Source organism: Bacillus rossius, chromosome 2 (genome assembly GCF_032445375.1).
Source record: "Bacillus rossius redtenbacheri isolate Brsri chromosome 2, Brsri_v3, whole genome shotgun sequence".
Classification (NCBI taxonomy): Eukaryota; Metazoa; Arthropoda; class Insecta; order Phasmatodea; family Bacillidae; genus Bacillus; species Bacillus rossius.
The window spans coordinates 132,322,855-132,341,159 of NC_086331.1; the positions used below are offsets into that span (position 1 = coordinate 132,322,855).

Genomic DNA, 18,305 nt, shown 5'->3' on the forward strand with positions numbered 1-18,305 from the left:
AGGACGTTGACGAGGCATAACGGCCTGACGGAGCCGAGGAAACACTTGGGTCGACGTCAAAATAATAGGCATATTTTCTTTACAAGAAAAGACTTTTAAGAATTTAGGGGAAAACTATGTCTAAATCACTCATTATGAAATACACAAATTTGTATTTACAGTTACCAACTCACACCACTATTAGCGCTGTAGTAGTACGTTTTATGCTTCACTCATGTTAACGGACCAGAGTTTCCTATACTTTTTTCTACAATATTTAACCTTTGGCTTATACGTTGTCGACCATTTGGGTTGAAAAATGTCAATGCAGTTGTGTAATTAGTACTGTGCAATTGGGCGTGTATTGTGTGACTCATATTTAACGAAAGTTTATTATATCTACGTTCAATGTGTATGGCTCTTGTGGTAAGTTCACATTTTAATTTGAGAAAGGAAGGTAAACTATTTTTAATGCGTTGTGACCTGTTGAAAGCCTAGTAATATGCAGCGTATTCATCGTGAAGATTCTTGAAAGTTGAAAACTTTAATTATGTGTACTATACATTTTATTTTGTAAAGTCTCACCTGTAAGTAGGCGGAGTTGATAGTCCTGAACTTAAAGGTAATTCAAATAACGAATCATCTTTAAAGATTTCCGAGTAAAATTGAAACATTTATAAAATTATATCGTGTTCTAAAATTGTTGCTTTTTTATCTTGCAAATGTTTCCCCATATCCTTCCGAAGAAATTTTGTTAGTGTCTCTTGTATTAAGAAAGAGTTTATTACCTAGATAGTTTTTTTTGCTGTAACACATACGTTAAGACAAATGTAAAAATTTTACATTAATACTTGCACGTTTTCAACTTGTTGAAACATGCATTGAGAATTCAAGGCCGTCCAAACAACAGTACAAAAAGTATTAAACCGTTTCCTTGATTAATATATATTTTATAAATGAAGTAATAAAATAAATTTTTTACTAAGTCAAAATGAGTGGAGATGGTTGGATAGAGGAAAGCAAGGGTAAATTTCTTACGTTGCGGCTTTTCTGTAAATAAAATGCATGCAAGTTTTCATCTTGTTGAAACACACAATTTAGAATTTAAGGCCGCTTACACAACCGTAAAAAAAATATATTAATTAGTTTCCATAGTTAATTTTTATTTTATATATTAAGTAATAAAAATGTGATAGTAATAAAGGAGTGGAGATGAATGGATAGAGGAAAGCAAGGGTAAATTTCTTACTTTGTAGCTTTTCCATAGATAAAATAACATCTTAAAATTTGTGGTTTTCAGTACTAATGTTCCTCTGTTTACTGTTGAAACAGCATTTGCAAATTCCAACTGATTTAGGAGAAATTACTTTTTATACGTTACATTATTTAGCTTTGTGCAGTGATGTGGCCACCGTCATTTTGTTTTAGCATATCAACTTGTGAAAACTAAGATTCAAAACATTCTATTCTGAGGCCCGAACTGTTCTGAAGTTTGCTGTTCGTGCATGCAACTTCTGTAGCACATAAGATAGGTTAAAAACTCGAAGGAAAGATGTCAATACATATAGATAGATTAAAGACTGCCATTGTTAAACCCTTGTATAAGAAGGGGGATAGAGAGAGAGAAGTTAATTATAGACCTAGTTCTCTTCTTTCAGTTTTCAGTAAAATGTTTGAGAAAGCTATTTATGTAAGATTGATTAAACATTTGGAACTAAATAATATATTTTCTCCATCCCAATTTGGCTTTAGAAAAGGTTTGTCTACTGTAAATGCAGCGTACCACTTATGAACTAATATATTAAACATATTAAATAATAGAGTATGCCTTAGCTATCTTTTGTGACTTGACAAAAGCCTTTGTGTTAACCATGACATTTTATTAAAGAAATTGCAATTATACGGTATAGAAAATAATTTATTGTTGTTGATTAAATCATATCTATTGGATCGTTAATAGAAAGTACTAATATATGATCCACAGACTGGTAGAGAAGTAGAGTCAAGTTCTGGCGATATCGAACAAGGAGTATCTCAGGGATCTATTATTGTTCCATTACTTTTTTTGTTATATATAAATGACTTACCAGCATATCTGCATGATGGTACTTCATCAGTTTTTTTGCAGATGATACAAGTATTCTTATTAATGCAAAATCACAAACTGAACTCGAATTAAAGGCAAATAAAGTATTTAGCATTTTAATAGATTGGTTTAGAATTAATAAACTAGTCCTTAATTATGATAAAACTAATTTTGTTATGTTCTATGTAAAGAATAAAGAATTTCCAAAAATACAAATTGGACATTTAAATATAAATATTCGACAGGTTTCTACAGTTAAGTTTTTAGGGTTAGAAATTGATATGTTAAATTGGAAAAATCATATTAATGTTATCTGTAAAAAACTTAGTGCTTCTTGTTACTAAGATGTCTTTCGCAGTTTGTTTCTAAGGATACGTTGAAATCAATTTATTATGCTTACTTTCATTCTATTATGTCCTATGGAATAATACTTTGGGGTGATTCAGTTGAATCTAAGAAAGTATTTATTCTTCAGAAAAGAGCCTTAAGAATTTAGTGTAATAAAAGACCCAGAGACTCTTGTAGAGGTTTATTTGAGAGTGAAAGAATTTTCTCTCTGACTAATCAATACATTTACAATGCCTTATCATACATAATTGATAACATGGGGTTCTTTATAAAGAATCATGAAGTGCACAAATATAATACATGATATAATAACATTCATTTACCTTCGGTATCATTATCAGTTGTTCAGAAAGGTCCCTTTGTGTCTAGCAAAAAATTTTAATTCTTTACCTAACCAATATAAAGTATTAAGCTGCCTAGATAAAAAGAAATTTAAGGTTAATGTAAAGAAATTATTACATAAGAATTGTTTTTATAATATCAATGAATATTTTAACTCATGTAATTCTTTTAAAACTCATTTATAATTTATATAGGTTGTTATTCAATATGGTGTGGTATGTTGTCTTTTTTGTATCATGTTTGTATCGTGATTATGATTTGTTTTTATCTATTTGTAATCTCTGTTATTATTTATATGTGCAATTATTGACGTTCTCTATACCCCAATTGTATGACATACATGTATAGGTGTCAACAGAGAGATGTAATTAAATAAATAAATAAATATAATCTTTCATAGACTTTAGTGACCAAGAAATTAGAGGTGAAAGTTCATATCATGTATCCAAGTTTATCCCTTGATCCTGATAGCATGATCCTGTACATTTGATCCTGTAGTACATGATGCTTGCTGTTTTAATTTAGTAGTATGTCGAAAGATCCTGTTCATAACAAAAATTTGTTATTTAACAAATTTTGATCTTAAATTGATTAAAAAGGAAAATCTATTTTGTATTAAACTTACGATCATTCATTATTATTCATTAGTTTTTTTGTTGGGCCAGGATTTTTCAACGTACTAAATCAAAAACAGCCAGCATCATGTACCACATGAACAATGCATACAGGATCATGCCATTGTGATCAAGAGATGAACTTGGATTTTTGACATATGGAACTTTGACCAAATTAGAGAATTGTCAAACTACATTAAAATACTTGAAAATAGTGTAGACGGTTGATTAGGTTACATTAGGTGCAATAAAAATACTGTTAAATTGCAATCTCAAACTATCGACCTATATCTCTATTAAATGGCTTTTCTAAAATCTTTGAAAAAATTATATTCAAAATTATCAACTTTCCCTTGAAAAATATACTTTCTGTAAATCAACATGGCTTTAGAATTGGAATGTCTACTGCTACAAACTTAATTACCTTCCTCAATCCTATCTACTATGAAGTCACTAACAGAGGTCAGGTTGATGCCTGTTACTTTGATCTAGCCAAAGCTTTCGATTCTGTTAGTCATCCACTTCTACTTGTTAAACTATCCAATTTTGGTTTATCTGACAACTTTGTTAATTGGTTTTCGAGTTACCTCCGTAACAGAAGTTTCTTTGTCTCTATTAACAACAGTAATTCAACTCTTCACAATGGCTGTTTTGGTGTTCCTCAGGGCGGTACTTTATCTCCTTTACTTTTTAATCTATATATCGATGATATCACACATGTCTTGAACCACTCTACTGGTGTTCTGTTTGTAGATCTTAAAATCTGTAGAAAAATCATCTCTCTGTCAATGATTGCATTTTATTGCAATCCGACATCAAGGCAGTTAATCTTTGGTGCAAATAAATCTTGTCCGTCTTAATCATGATAAAACAAAAATAATTTCCTTTATTAGGAAATATTTTCCTATAAACTATGAGTACAAATTAGAGAATTTAATTCCAAAAAGACTGCTTTAAAAGATATTGGAATTTTTCTTGATTCTAAATTATTTTTTTATCAACATGTAGATTGTTTAATTTCTATTTCTCAAAGAATACTTGCCCTATTTAAATATATTACTTACCATGCCATTAATTCAGATTCCATTATTTCTCTTTTCTTAGCTCTTATTAGGTCAAAACTAGAATATTGTTCAGTAATATGGAACAACATTAATTCATCTGATATTGATAAAATTGAAAATATTCAAAACAAATGTATTAAACTTATTACTCAAAAATCATTTCCCCCTCCTAAATTAACATCACTTTTTCATCGGCGTGCCCTCCTTGACCATCTTTTTATTTCCAATTGTTGTTCATCTAAAATCAATTGTAAATACATCTTAGATAATACTGGTTTAAGAGTTCCCCAGTATCATAGTCGACTTACGTCTACTTTCTGTACAATCAAGAGAAAAAATGATATTTTTAGATTAATAAGCAATTATAATATATTAAACCCAATAGTAACAAGCTTAACCAATTAGTAAATTATTTTAGTATCACTTGCAGTCAATTAAATTAACTGTGTATTCTAAATTCACTAATTTTCTGTATTTTTGAATATTTTTTTTTGTTTATTAATTTTTTTGTTTATTATTTTTTTTATTTTTCTTATTTTTTTATTTTGTTATTTTTTGTTTTGTGTCCTTTGTCTGTTGTGTCTCTTGTGTATTGTGTTTGTTTTTTGTACCGTGCACACCCCTGTAATCTCTTCTCAGTGTTGGTGTGCATGTCACAATTTATAAATAAATAAATAAAATGATCGGTTGGTTATGTTATTTTAGCTACAATACAAATGCTATAAAATACTGTAACTATATTAACCTAACCAACCATCATCCAGAATTTTTAAAAGAATTTTTAATGTATATGTAGCTTACCTAATCTAACCTAACCAACTATTCTCACAATATAACAAATTTGTAATATTTTCACCAAACCTTAAAATGAACTACAATTTTTTTGTAATTATAATTGGTTTCATTTTTGAAATGACTTTCCTTCAATATTACTGATGTTCTAACGAATCAGCATAAAACGTTTATCCAAATACTGTGTAAATGTAATGTAAAATTCAAATCCTCGACATTTTTACTTTATTGAGATAAGAAACGGGATGAATAAAAACTGAACATGTATGAACGAAGCCTCGGAATGAATTGTTGTGAATCTTAGTTTTCTGACGTGGGTCTGTGTTTATGGTTTGGAATACTTTAGTCAATATAGGTATTACATTAATAATGAAAATAGTTAATATAACATGCTATTGCATGTCATAAGATGCAGCTCTGTGACTCCATACTGCTAAAAAAATATCCCTGTCAAAGGTTGGGTTTCGATGTGCATTAGACTTTTTTTTACAATTTTTGTTTACCTTCCACTGTTACAAAATCAATATACCTATACACGTTACATATGAAGAATCACAGGATCGGCAAAGCAAAAAATTTCAGCGTCCACGTCAGTGCCCAGGTATTGTAATGTAACTTAAAAAAGGTAATATTCCTGAAACCATTGGGAATTTATCAACGCTGTTCAGCATCAAACTAGGAACATCTGTAATACCATGGTTGCTACAGGACTAGAAAACCGGGAAATGTCAGGGAAATTAAAATGGTCAGGGAATTCCGGGAAATGTCAGGGAAAATTCTACGAATTCTGGAAATTTTAAAGTTGCTTATAATTCAAACAAAGCTTTGTTTTGATGCGCTCGTACCGCTACCAAACGACTCCGCTAAAAGGCTGCTGCTTAAGGCACACAGCATTTGCAACTTTTTGTTTGTTTTTTTTTACTTGGTCTACGATTGTCCGTTGCAATAGGCTGTTACAACCACCCACCATAACTTCTGGCCATTCCAGGCACTCGTTTGTTCACTAGCGAACCCGGCCTTCATTTGTTCGTGTTTTGATCCTTTTTAATTTGCCCTTGAGACTTTGTGTTTTGTTCCGTTCCATGCAGTGAACTACAGAACGGGCATGGCGTCGTTTATCTTTTGAAGGCTATTTTCACGTGGAATAAGATGAGTACAAAGCTTATTACGTGAATTTAAAGGCGTTGTTTCAGGTGAAGTTACTTTTTGATGCGATCATAAGAAAATAAAGTGCATTTTGATAAAGAAGCAATACCAATTCTCATTTTGAAATTACCAAGCTGATACGAAAACACGTGGATTTTGTGCGCGGTTATGTTTTTGCATTTTTTCTAACTATTTTTTTTAATTACTTTTTTTTCAACCGTTATAATCCGTGAGTTCTGTTGCGTGACACATTGTGTATAAAAAAATATGCATAACTGAACATGTTTTTCCCCAGAATCGTTAGTTAACATTGTAAGAATGTAAGAGTATTGCATGTTGTAATGCTGCTATTGTAATTCTCTAAGTAGGCCCGTTATATTGCTAGGTGTGAATTTGTAATAGTTTTTGTATTTGTGTAGTAATATATTTTTAAGAATTCATAAACAATAATTTTTAACCTAACCTGAAAATATTAAGATGTACTTTTTTTTTTAGCTTAGAGATGTCGAATAAAACTACTTTTAAGGAGAATTGGCTCAAGGAGTCACAGTTTCAGCATATCAAACCCTCCGCTAAAAACATAAATTCTGCGTACTGCACTTTGTGCTACAAAAGTATTCAACTCAGCAATATGGGCCGAAGAGCTCTCACCAGCCATGTCGAAGGAAAAAAAAACATTCACAATTCTGCCGTCAAAATAGCACAATAAAAAAAACCTTATTTTACCTCATGTTGAAATTTTTATATTAAATTTAATCATATGCACGTTAATATTTATGGTATGTATTTCATAAGAAAGTCAGGGAATTTTTCTCTTAAATTTCTGGAAAACAGGGAAAAGTCATGTAATTCTAAGATTCTATTTCTGTAGCAACCATGATATACTGAAAAATACCATTTTTATAATTGTATTATTTTATTACGGAAAAGTGGTGATGTAAGAAAATTACTGAAGGACTCAAGTCTTCAGGAATTTTTAGATCAAGGTAGAAAAAGGGGGGGGGGGGATTTTCTTGTCAATGGGAAGAAGCCCTATTGCAAGCGAATAGTATATTACAAATCACATTTGACACTACCACCACCACCACCACCAAAAAACACAAACTCACCTAACATGGTATAAATGAATTACTTTGTGAATATACTGCTTGAACTGTGAACCTTTCATTAGGTAACTAAAAATCGCACAATCTGGCTTTTCTGTTACAACAGAATCACAACACAACTGAAATATAACATATTTGCAATGTAATTTTTTTGCTCAGAAGCAGCTAATTTAGATAGCAGTATGTTGTTACTTGAGTGTCTCAGCCATAAAAAATAGTTTTGATAATGTTTTTTTAGTGTAAATTTTTTTTTGATTGTTCCAAACCATTGCATTTTTAATTACCTATTTAATTTAGGAACCACCCAATGGTGGTTAGGGCAATAAAGTCTAAGAAAGTTGTGGGGTAAAATAATTAAAATAAAATGGCTAAAATATTGAATAGAATAATAGAAATACAGTGTTTTTAATAATTTTTATCAATATGATACCTTTTTTTTAACTCACCAAACCACATAGTTTACCTCAACATAAAGGACCTTGCCAAGTTTTTAAGTTTTCTGGGTTTCAGCCAGAATAAAAATAAACTTTGTTTGCAGTATTTCAAATGTAGCTAACATAACCTAACCAATCTGTCATTTTTCAACAATCACAAAAACCTAATGTTTTGTAAAAAAAAATTGCAATAACTTTTATACTGTAACAATCATTTTACTTGTTATTAACGTAGCCGACTTAAGAACTAACCTTTCACTCTGTTACGAACACCTACACGTGCTAAAACCTACTCTCGCGATAAAAGTACTAATGTTTGCAACAATTTATTTCTATATAATTGTAACATGCCCACCAACCATAAGATGTTTTCAGTGGGCATGAGACACACATTCAAAGACAAATGTGGTCATTGCAAGTATGTGATAAAAAAAATTATTTTATACCAAGCCTCTTTAGTAAGTTGTGTACAAAGTTTCATGATTGTATTCCAGTGGTATCATATTGAAATGATTTTTATGGAAATTAATGCATATGGAATTTCTGTTAATTCATTACTTGTTAGCCTAAATAAAAATTAATTTTTAAACAACTCAATTTTATTTAAATTTCTTTTTACCCATTTTATCCAAACAAAAAATTCAGCTTACTTTACACTCAAGGAACAGTCTTTTTTTTCCTTCTAGCACTTCAAATTATTAAAGGTGAGTTCTCTTTGCCAAATCTTGTGTTGCCATCTGATTTGCTGGAACTTGGTAGGTTCTACCTGTTGCTGTGGGTGGATGTAATTTGCACAAAATATAGTTTATTGGCAGTGCTAGGATATGCTCTCCTAGGATATGTGAATGATGGCGATGGTCCTTTTGGGTGAAGAAAGGAAACTTTTTCATCATCTTTTGAGTCAACATGTGCCAACCACCACTCCTTGTCATAAGCACAAGTGACAAACCCCACAATTTCTTCAAATGGAATGTCATCACCAGAACTGATCTGAACTCTTGTGTGTTTCTGAATCAGAAAATCAGTAAATTTTGGTTTTTACCCTATTTAGATCTAGAGGGATGAATTCGTGGGATATGTGTCCTATGAATTGCCACAGCTTTTTCAAACCTTGGTTTAAAATCTTTTCTTCATTTATATACTTTTCATTGGTTACATAAAAAAAGTAATGGATGGAAAATTCTTCACACCTCACTGAAAATGCTGAAAAGGTTAGAATTTGGTTTTCTAATGGATTCTGGAGGCTGGCTTTGGCAGCAAGCCTTTTTACTGTACCCCAACTCCACAAACTCCCTTCCCATGTGATGTGGCATAAATGTGCCACTCAGCCTCAAGTCCATTAAAGTCCTCTTTGTGATAGCAAAGGTTCAGAAAATTCTTACAATTTTTGTACTGTGTAGCTGAACCATCTGAAAAATAGTATAGCTGTTTAAAATTTCTCAGAAATAGGATAAACTTTTTCTGTAAAGCATGAACAATGACAGTATTGTGTGTTAAGCAGTCTGATATAAATACAAAACAAAACTCTGGTGAACTAACTCTTGTTTTGATTGCTTTCCTTGAAATATACTACAAAAGGCTGCACAGTAGCCATAGAATTGTTCCAATGAAACCTTTGTAGAACAAACAAATAATATTCGGCAAAATCCATTGTTACTACAGCTTCACTTTTTTCCAACAAAGGTCTTTTTTTTTTCCAGAGAAAAACCTTTTTAGCAACAAAGTCCTTTTTTTTTAAGGTTACTTAATTAATTGCCAAATTCTTGGAACAAACTCATCAATTGGTTTGGTAAATCGGTCAACAGTAATATATTGTTTGTAAGTGATGTTGTTAATTATTTCCTCCTCGATAAACCTGGTTAAAGCTACTTTAAATTCCTCAATATTGGGATAGCAGTCACATTCATTTAGAAAGTATGCCTATAATGGTGGATTGCACATAACTTTAACCATACATTCCTTGTAACTCAATAGAGGACCCAATAGAGTAAGTGTCCATTTATTTAACCTACCTCCTGAAAACATGTTTTATATTCTGGTGTTCAGTGCACACAGTCACAATAAGTGCCACTGGCACCAGCAATAATACAGATTTTGATCTCAGTTCTGCAAACTTTGAAAAGCCAATTTTTAAATAAGGGAACTTTGATTTGAAAATATTGTAAATTTCATGCAAATTTCCTACAATCAACCTTTTTAAACATGGTTTGGCTTATTTTCACTGTCCTTACCCATTGATACATACACTTTTTTCCAGGCATTTGCATACTCGTCATAAAATTCCGTTACCAATACACCTGTTTCACAAGGTAGAGTTTTTCTAGGTTTTGGATCAGGTGTCGATAGCACTCCCTTTTCTTTGAGTTTTATTTGCTTTCCTCGCCACCAAATTCATGTTTCATTCTTGCACAAGACCAACTGGTTGGTAAAATTGTTCAAATCTGAAGTTTTTCACTCTTGCTAGCTTTTGCAAATTTTTCTTTTAGATGATTAAGAATTTCTGTCTCCGAGTTGTCTGGTGGATTCTTGTTATCCTCTTCTATGTTGCCAGCTTTGAAAAAAAGTTTTATTAAATCTAAATTAAATTTTGTATAGTTTTTCTTTGCAGTATTTTAAATTTGATTTACATTTTTTTTAACAACAGGTGATTCTGCTATTGATGTCTATGAGGCATTTAACAAATCTAGAATTGATTCAATATCCATATACTCAGGATCATCTTTGCTGCTTTTGTATTTACATTTTCAGCCAATGGTTCTCATGAATATTTGTATCTCTTTCAGAACTTGAGTATGATTGTTTCTTAAGTTACCTGATGCCTGTCTTTATTAAAATGATTGCACCAATATTTACCCCGCGGTTTGCCCATTTGTCTCTTATGAACTTGCACAGAGCACTTGTTCACTCCGAGACAACTCACAACACAATGACTGAAGACAAAAGCCCTAGTGGAGGAAGCTGATTAAGGGTTGCAAGTTGAGACGGGAAACAAACATGTCACCGCTTGAGTAACTCCTGTTCGGTCCAGTTGTTATATTTACCATTTAAACTATTGTCACCCTATTCAGACCTAACTTTTCCTATGTAAATTTTTATGGTTTAAAGAAGAATCAGTTATTAAGACAAGTTTAAATAAAAAAGTTAGATAAGTTTTTTTATGATGTAACAAATCATGAATTAGCAGAATTTTCACATGCACCAGTTTTCATAAAAAAATCATTTCATTATGATACTTTTGGAATAACATCATGAAACTTTGTACACAACTTACTAAAGAGTTTTAGTATAAAAATATTTTTTTTTTCATCAAAATTAAAAATTCCAACTTTTGTTTTTTTTTATAAAAAACTTTTTGTGAGTTTAGGAAAAAAAATAAAGTTATCTGATACACTGTGGTTTTGGCCATACTAATGAGTAGAACACAATCACCAAATATGATACATTTTGAAAACCTCAAGTTTTAAAATACTTTATTATTTGATTTGGAATGCCCCAGACAAATAGCAAACTTAAAACTTCTAACAGATCTTAATTATAGAATGGAACTTCGAGTTTATTGTTTTGGAGGAACACTGTGAAACAGAAAAATTTCATGAAATTATAAACAGTTTGTTAGTTTATTATAGTTCGAGATAAGTTTGTCAATAATGTCATTATTATTATTAGACTACACAAAGGTGACAGACGAAAATTGAATTGGGGAATTCTCAAACCTGTACACCTATCCCTTCCCTCACTTAGCACGTCTTCAGATTGTGTGGATTCATTTAGCGTGATGTTAATTTTACTGGCCCAGTCTTGAATAGCACGTCTGTAAATTTCAGTTAACACTAAATCTCCTCAGGAAAAAAAAAGTCGGGCACGACGCCACAGTCTGTTTCAACTTCTGTAAACAACAGATGTGCTGCCGTTATCGCCTGGCCACAGACCGGGCCGTGAACTCAGTCTAGCCAGTGGCAGGCAATTCACTTGAACAAAAGCAACATCTGCCCATTCAGATGCCGGTAACTGTACATGCTTGATCACTCATAATGCATCCTGTTCAAGTATTTGAGACAAAACTAGAAGGCTGGTAACTGTACATGTTTGATCACTCATAATGCATCCTGTTCAAGTATTTGAGACAAAACTAGAAGTATTACGGCACGCAGATTGTCATGAAGGCCATGCTTATGTTGGTCGCACTCTAGTTTTAATCAAGTCAACTATGCGCACAATTATACGAAATAAGGACTCATATCAAAAGATTATATAAGTCTAATGTTGTTGGTTGTACTAGCGGGAATATATTTGACATTAGATACCAGATCAAAAATTAACAGATGATTCACATGGAAAAGGTTTTTAAATGAATGTTGCAATGAAAAAAATCATTGGCCTGACAGGATTGGTGTGAACCAGGTGGTGATACATGAATAAGCACTTTAATTTTTGAAAAATAAAATGTAATTATCCGGACAGTAATATTGGTTTCACTGTCAGTAAAGGATGGTTTGGAAAGTTACGCGACGTGAGTTGGTCACGCCCGGGTGGGCAAGTCAACCAGCAGACTTACGATTAAGTACATAACCATGTATCTCCCGTTACACTGTGTCGTATTTGTCATACAAAGTGAGATGGGAGACATATAAAGATTAATGGTGTGACATATTTATAGTTGTGTTATTCTACGCATTTATATTACATAAAGTATATTTTCATAAACAGTTTTGGAATGCATTAAATAAATTAGCCTTGCTATTTATGGAAACTAATGCTTCAGAATACGCAATTTCGAATAACACGAACATTTTTAGGAAAAAATTAGTTGTGCTAAGTGAGGGATAGGTGTATTATCAGGGAGAGATAGCTGCAATGAACTTTCGAAGTATAAAAATTGCGAACAAAGCGGGAGTCAAGATAGGTTCGTAGTAATCATTGTGTTTGTGGAAAAATAGAATCTGGAATGACACCAATATCTTTTACAAAGAGGAATTTGGAAATTAAAGTGTTTTCTAATTTATAGTCAAATTCAACTGTATGGTATTTCCTGGTAAAGGTTATTTATTACCTTTGTTTTATAGTTTAATGTAACCAGGTTTTGTGAACACCATTTATTAACTTATATAATGTCTTTTTGAACATGTTCCTGTAAACATCATGGTCTTTTGTTTTGCAGTTATTTGAAATATTCACCAATCACTCTTAGCATAAAATAAATTATTTCTTAAAAGTATATAATACCTAAATACTTTTTCATTGTTAATGAAATAAAATGTGTGTGGTTTTGTGTACAACGTAGGTACAGTTTTTATTTTCTGAAATCAGTCCAAAAAATTGACTGTGTAACAAATTTTATGTATAAACTTATTCTTGTTATAGATTCAGGGGTTGAAGTTTGTAGAATAGAATTTCTGGACCAATAATTGCTAAGCTTTGGTTTTTTCACAATACACATGTGTATGATAATTGTAAGAAAATAGGTAAATGTCTTGTATTTTTGCAATCCGCCATTTGCTGCTAACACTCCTCGACTTCAGTGTGTTTGTCTTTTCATTTCCGTTATGATAGAGCTAGCATATTGATTTGTTTTTGTTTTGGGCAACTTTATTTCAAGTGGCACAAAAATTACAAAACAAAAGGTGTGGATGAACTGTCTTAACACTGTTTTCACTCCGGAGGTTTCTTGCAAACAAGCAGGTCTGGTATTAAAGCTGCTATGTTTCATCCAAGCTCAGCGTTGTCTGTTTATGACTAGCAGTTTGCCCCATTTTACATCATTTGGGAGTGGACGTGGGTTGAGTGACTATGGAAGATGGTGGTAGTGACAGACCCGATATTTTTGTTTCAACGGCATGGGTACAGGATGAGATGCTGTTTAGAGCAGTGCCTGAATGCATGTGTAGGTACAGAGAAAACTCATTGTGAATTTGCTGTGAATCGAGCCCGCGTAACCTTAGTGGGAAGCCGGTGTGTTGACAGTAAGACCATAATTATTGTAAAATTGAGGAATAAGTAACTAAAACATAATGACATAAATTCAATTACCAAAATCTAAAATTTCAAAATCATGATCCGAATCTGAATGTTCCAAGCCTCCTTCGGATCCTGAATCCTCAACTTGTTCGTCAACAATGCTAAATTTTCGTTTGAGTCTGAAATTTCCATAACACAAAAAAAATGCCTATGTGCCTTACTAGCATGCATTGGTATATACTTGCATTGAAATAAAAAAAATACTACTACTAAAATCAAAATACACTGCAGACACTGGTTCACATTTCTCTACATGTTGTTGTGTACAAAAACAAGTATAAATACCAATACAATAGAATCTGAATTTTTTGTTATGTTGCAAAATAATTTGTACAAAGTTCAAAATATAAACAGTTTTCAAAAGAAAAAAACTAGCGAAATTACTGTCACGAAAACACAAATTGCGAAAGCGGGGAAAAAAACTGAGGATCTGTAGTCTGTGACTAAAAATGACAGCGCATGCAGTCTTGCTAGTCATCTTACAGACATAGTTAATAAAATACGGTGACTATAACTCGTCCAGCATTTCAAACAGTATTTTTTTGTGAAGACTGGAGTTACATTCTGGCTTAGTTTGAGTAAACACCCTTGCAAGTGTTTCACTCATGCAGGCTTCGTCTACAAACTGTTAACACTATTGATTGGCACTATTGTGGAAAAAATACGTGATTCAATTATTTCGCAAAAAACTTAAAAAATTGCTGAATTTCATGCTTCACCATTACTTGGGATCCTTACATATAGATATAAAAAATAACAAAATGAATAATACATTTACTTAAAGCATGGTTGTACCATTTGTAAAAAATTAATCCAAATATTAAGTACCTAGTCTAAACACTTCCAGAATTTAGGTATGGTTACTTGTGTGGTAAAAAGAATACAATTTACCAAAAAGTAAAAAAAAAGACTTGGCATGTTTGGTAACAGCTATTTATGTACTTGGACTGTAAAACATAATTTAGTACATTTTAAATGACCTTGACTTAACTTTTTTTATAAAACCATTTTTAGCATTTTTTTATTTGTTAAAGTATTATAATTATATATTTTTGAAAAATAAATTATTGTCAAAATATACTTTATACTGAATGCTGTCTAAATGATATAGTTAGGGAGGTATGGCTTCAGTTTTTTTAAAAACAAATTGATGGGCCCATATAAAGATAACAGTAATAAATGTATGTCTGTCACATGGTTATTAATGAACAGATAAATACAAATTTAAGGGTGACAACTTTCCAGACTGTTCTTAGTGGTTATATAAACTGTGTGAAGTGAGATCTTGGTACAGTACCATTGACTCCTACTTCCCATATTTAGCACACATTGTTTCTTATAAGTAATTATGCCTAGTTTACATTATGTGCAACTGTTTAGTGCATGCATCAACTTGAATGTATGTATGTTTCAGTTTTCTGCCGGTATTGCTGTGAGGCATATGGAGTTCTTGCTGGACAGTGGAGAGTATTGCCAGGCACAGCACAAATAAAGTGGGTGTCGAGGAATTCAGAAGGCAGCAGCTTTGCACCTCACTTACAAGATTATATTAATTTGAATGGGGTGAAATGGTATAAAGTTTATATAAATTTTGGGTTTGTCGAAACACTAGTGGAAAGAAGAGTGAAAGTGGTAGCTCCAGTGTTTGAATTGGCCTGGTGGCTGACAGGATATGTGTTACAGGTTTTGAAGCCATTGTTGGACTTTTATTTTGTTCATTTTATTGCATTGAGAAAATTCTGGTCTCAAGTGTGTAACAAATTGTCACGTTAATGAACCATACTTAGTCATAAAATACAGCAAATAATTTGTATTCAGGATTTTTCATTTCTTGGACGTTCTACAAGTGGAAACTTTTTATTTCTATATTTCTGTGACTTCTGTGTGAATATTTTTTTCATTCTGAAACCACTGAAAAACTGATAGTATGAAATAAAAATTATTCATAGAATTCGATGTCATTAAAGTTGTGAAGCTCTCATTGATTTCAATAGCTTGACAGATTTTTTTGCAACTTTGCACAGGGACATCTTTATTGTAAATTATAGTTTTCAAGATCAGTGTTTTAATATTTGACATTGCAGTAGGTGTTAACTGAAGAATATCTCAATACTTAACAAGAGTTTATTATATTTTTTTATGAAATGTCTGTGAGTGTCAGCAACATGCGTTTAAAGGATATCAGGCCAGCACCATGCCAAATTGAGTATAAGAACATGAAGTTCCTTATCACTGATCGTCCAACTGATCAGAACATCCATAACTACATTCAAGTAAGTATTCCTACATTTTTATCACTAACACATGTTTAAAACATTTTGAACAAAGTTATTAGTTCAGGCTTGAATAACAAGTAACACATATTTGTACATGTGAGAATGGTGGTTCTTCTTCACATAGCTACCACTTTGGATTTTTTTTGCCGTCATCCATTTCCTCCATCAAGTCCTTTAGCACCTTCTCAACTATAGCAAGAATCCTTTAATGCTATGACATGTAGCAGATGTGCATGCTAGATCCTGGTTTCTTATAACTTTATTCTGCAGCTTTTTGAGAACTGCTTTAAAACAATTAAACTTTTCTTTAGTGTTTTTGGTGTAGTGGTATGTGTTTCTTGAACATATTGCAGATTGTGTTTCCAAAACTATCAAACAAAAGTTAAATTTTTAGGGCAACTCAAGAAATTGCAAAAGGTTATAACTTTGTGTCTGTGGTTGCTATTTTTAGTATATAAAATATTTGTAATTTAAAAACATCCAAAAAGATTTTATATATTTTTCTATCTTAAGTTTTGAAATCTTGGCAGGTAGACAAACCTAAGGGCATTTAGTTTTCACATAAAGAATGTAATGAACAGCTTTAGAAATTATGATGCAGTAGAATCAATCCGTTTATTATGACTCTGCCTATATTGACGAACCGCCTATTATGACGTAATAACACAACGGAACTTGGTTTTCATATAAAATTCTTTGTAAAGAAGTCGGATATAATGACTTTGCTTACAGTGACATGTCGCTTATTGTGACCCATTTTTAATAAATTATGTCGGTTACGTATAATGACCAACATGATTCTTTACACCTTCGGCAATGTTCGTTAATTCCCGATGACGTGGCACGTGGCACGTGGCTCGTTTTTGTTTTGAACCTCAGTTAGTAATTGACACTTGAAGGTCACGCATTGTTGTTTGTGATATCCTGTGGAAAAAATGTCATCTCAACACTGTAAAGCATTTACGCTGGAGGATAAAGGTGCAATTATATGCAGATAAGAAAATGGAGAATCAAACTCTTCTCTCGCAACGGAATTTGGCGTGGGTCATTCGACAATCTCAATAATTGTCAAACACAAGAACCGGATTAAGTAATCGTTCAATTCAAATATTTTGAAACCGAAGAGGCTTCGAAAATCGCGACAAGAAAATGAAATGGCTTCGAAATTGAGATAGTGATTTAATGATGAAGAAGATAAAGATTTTATTGCTGGTTGATAATTGCCCGGCACATCCAAAAGTTACTGATTTAAAGTCTATAACACTTGCTTTCCTTTCGCCGAATACATCATCAGTATTACAGTCAATGGATCAGGGAATACGATCACTCAAAACTAATTTTAGAAAAAACCTTGTGCTCAAAATGATTAATTGTCTTTATGCTAATGAAAACAACTCTTCTAACGAAAATAACGGTGCTAGATGCAATTCTGATGGTTAATGATGCCTGGAATAAAATGTCTCAAAGTACCATTCACAGCTGTTTCAAACATGCTGGATTCATTGGAAACCACGACAGTTTGCCTGTTCAAACAGCAAAACATGAATTTGATGAAGAAGATGACATCCCTTTATCTTTGTGGTCACCCGCTAGGGAACACCTCGAAAGTGATGGTGAAAGGGAAGAGGAAGTCGAGGAAGCACCATTACCTACCGCAGAAGAGGCATTAAAGGCTGCAGAATTACCACAATTTGTTCATAGCAATATTGAAAATGACAGTAATTTGACCATGGCAATGTCTTCTATACATAATAGTATTAGAGACTGTTATAATAAAATGAAAAAACAAAAGCAGACAAAAATTACAGATTTCTTAATTTAGAAATGAAAAATATGTACATATATGTATCATGTTTGTACACATGTTTATATGCTAAGTTTCTCTATTAAAATACATAAATATTCACCTAAAAAAGGTTGTTTTTTTCTTCACAAAATGCTAATGTATGATGTCCGCTTATAATGACGTGTTTGTCAATTCCCTTCAATGTCATTATAAACGGATTCCACTGTGTATGTTTAGAAATATTGCTATACAGTCATGATATCCAATTTTGTAATACTGTTTTTAATGTTCTTCTTTAAAACATCAATTTAAAGTTT

At 32.0% G+C, this 18,305-nt stretch overlaps 1 protein-coding gene across 1 annotated transcript in view; it reads left to right on the forward strand.

Moving 5' to 3' along the window:
* The first annotated feature begins 261 nt into the window (after nt 1–261).
* The window catches only part of LOC134529852 (PRL-1 phosphatase-like), a 40,657-nt gene continuing 22,613 nt past the window's right edge, over nt 262–18,305 (forward strand). The window contains exons 1-2 of the mRNA XM_063364364.1: nt 262–405; nt 15,341–16,199. Coding sequence (XP_063220434.1) covers nt 16,071–16,199 — 129 coding nt within the window. The 5' untranslated portion in view covers nt 262–405; nt 15,341–16,070. The remainder of the gene's footprint in view (nt 406–15,340; nt 16,200–18,305) is intronic.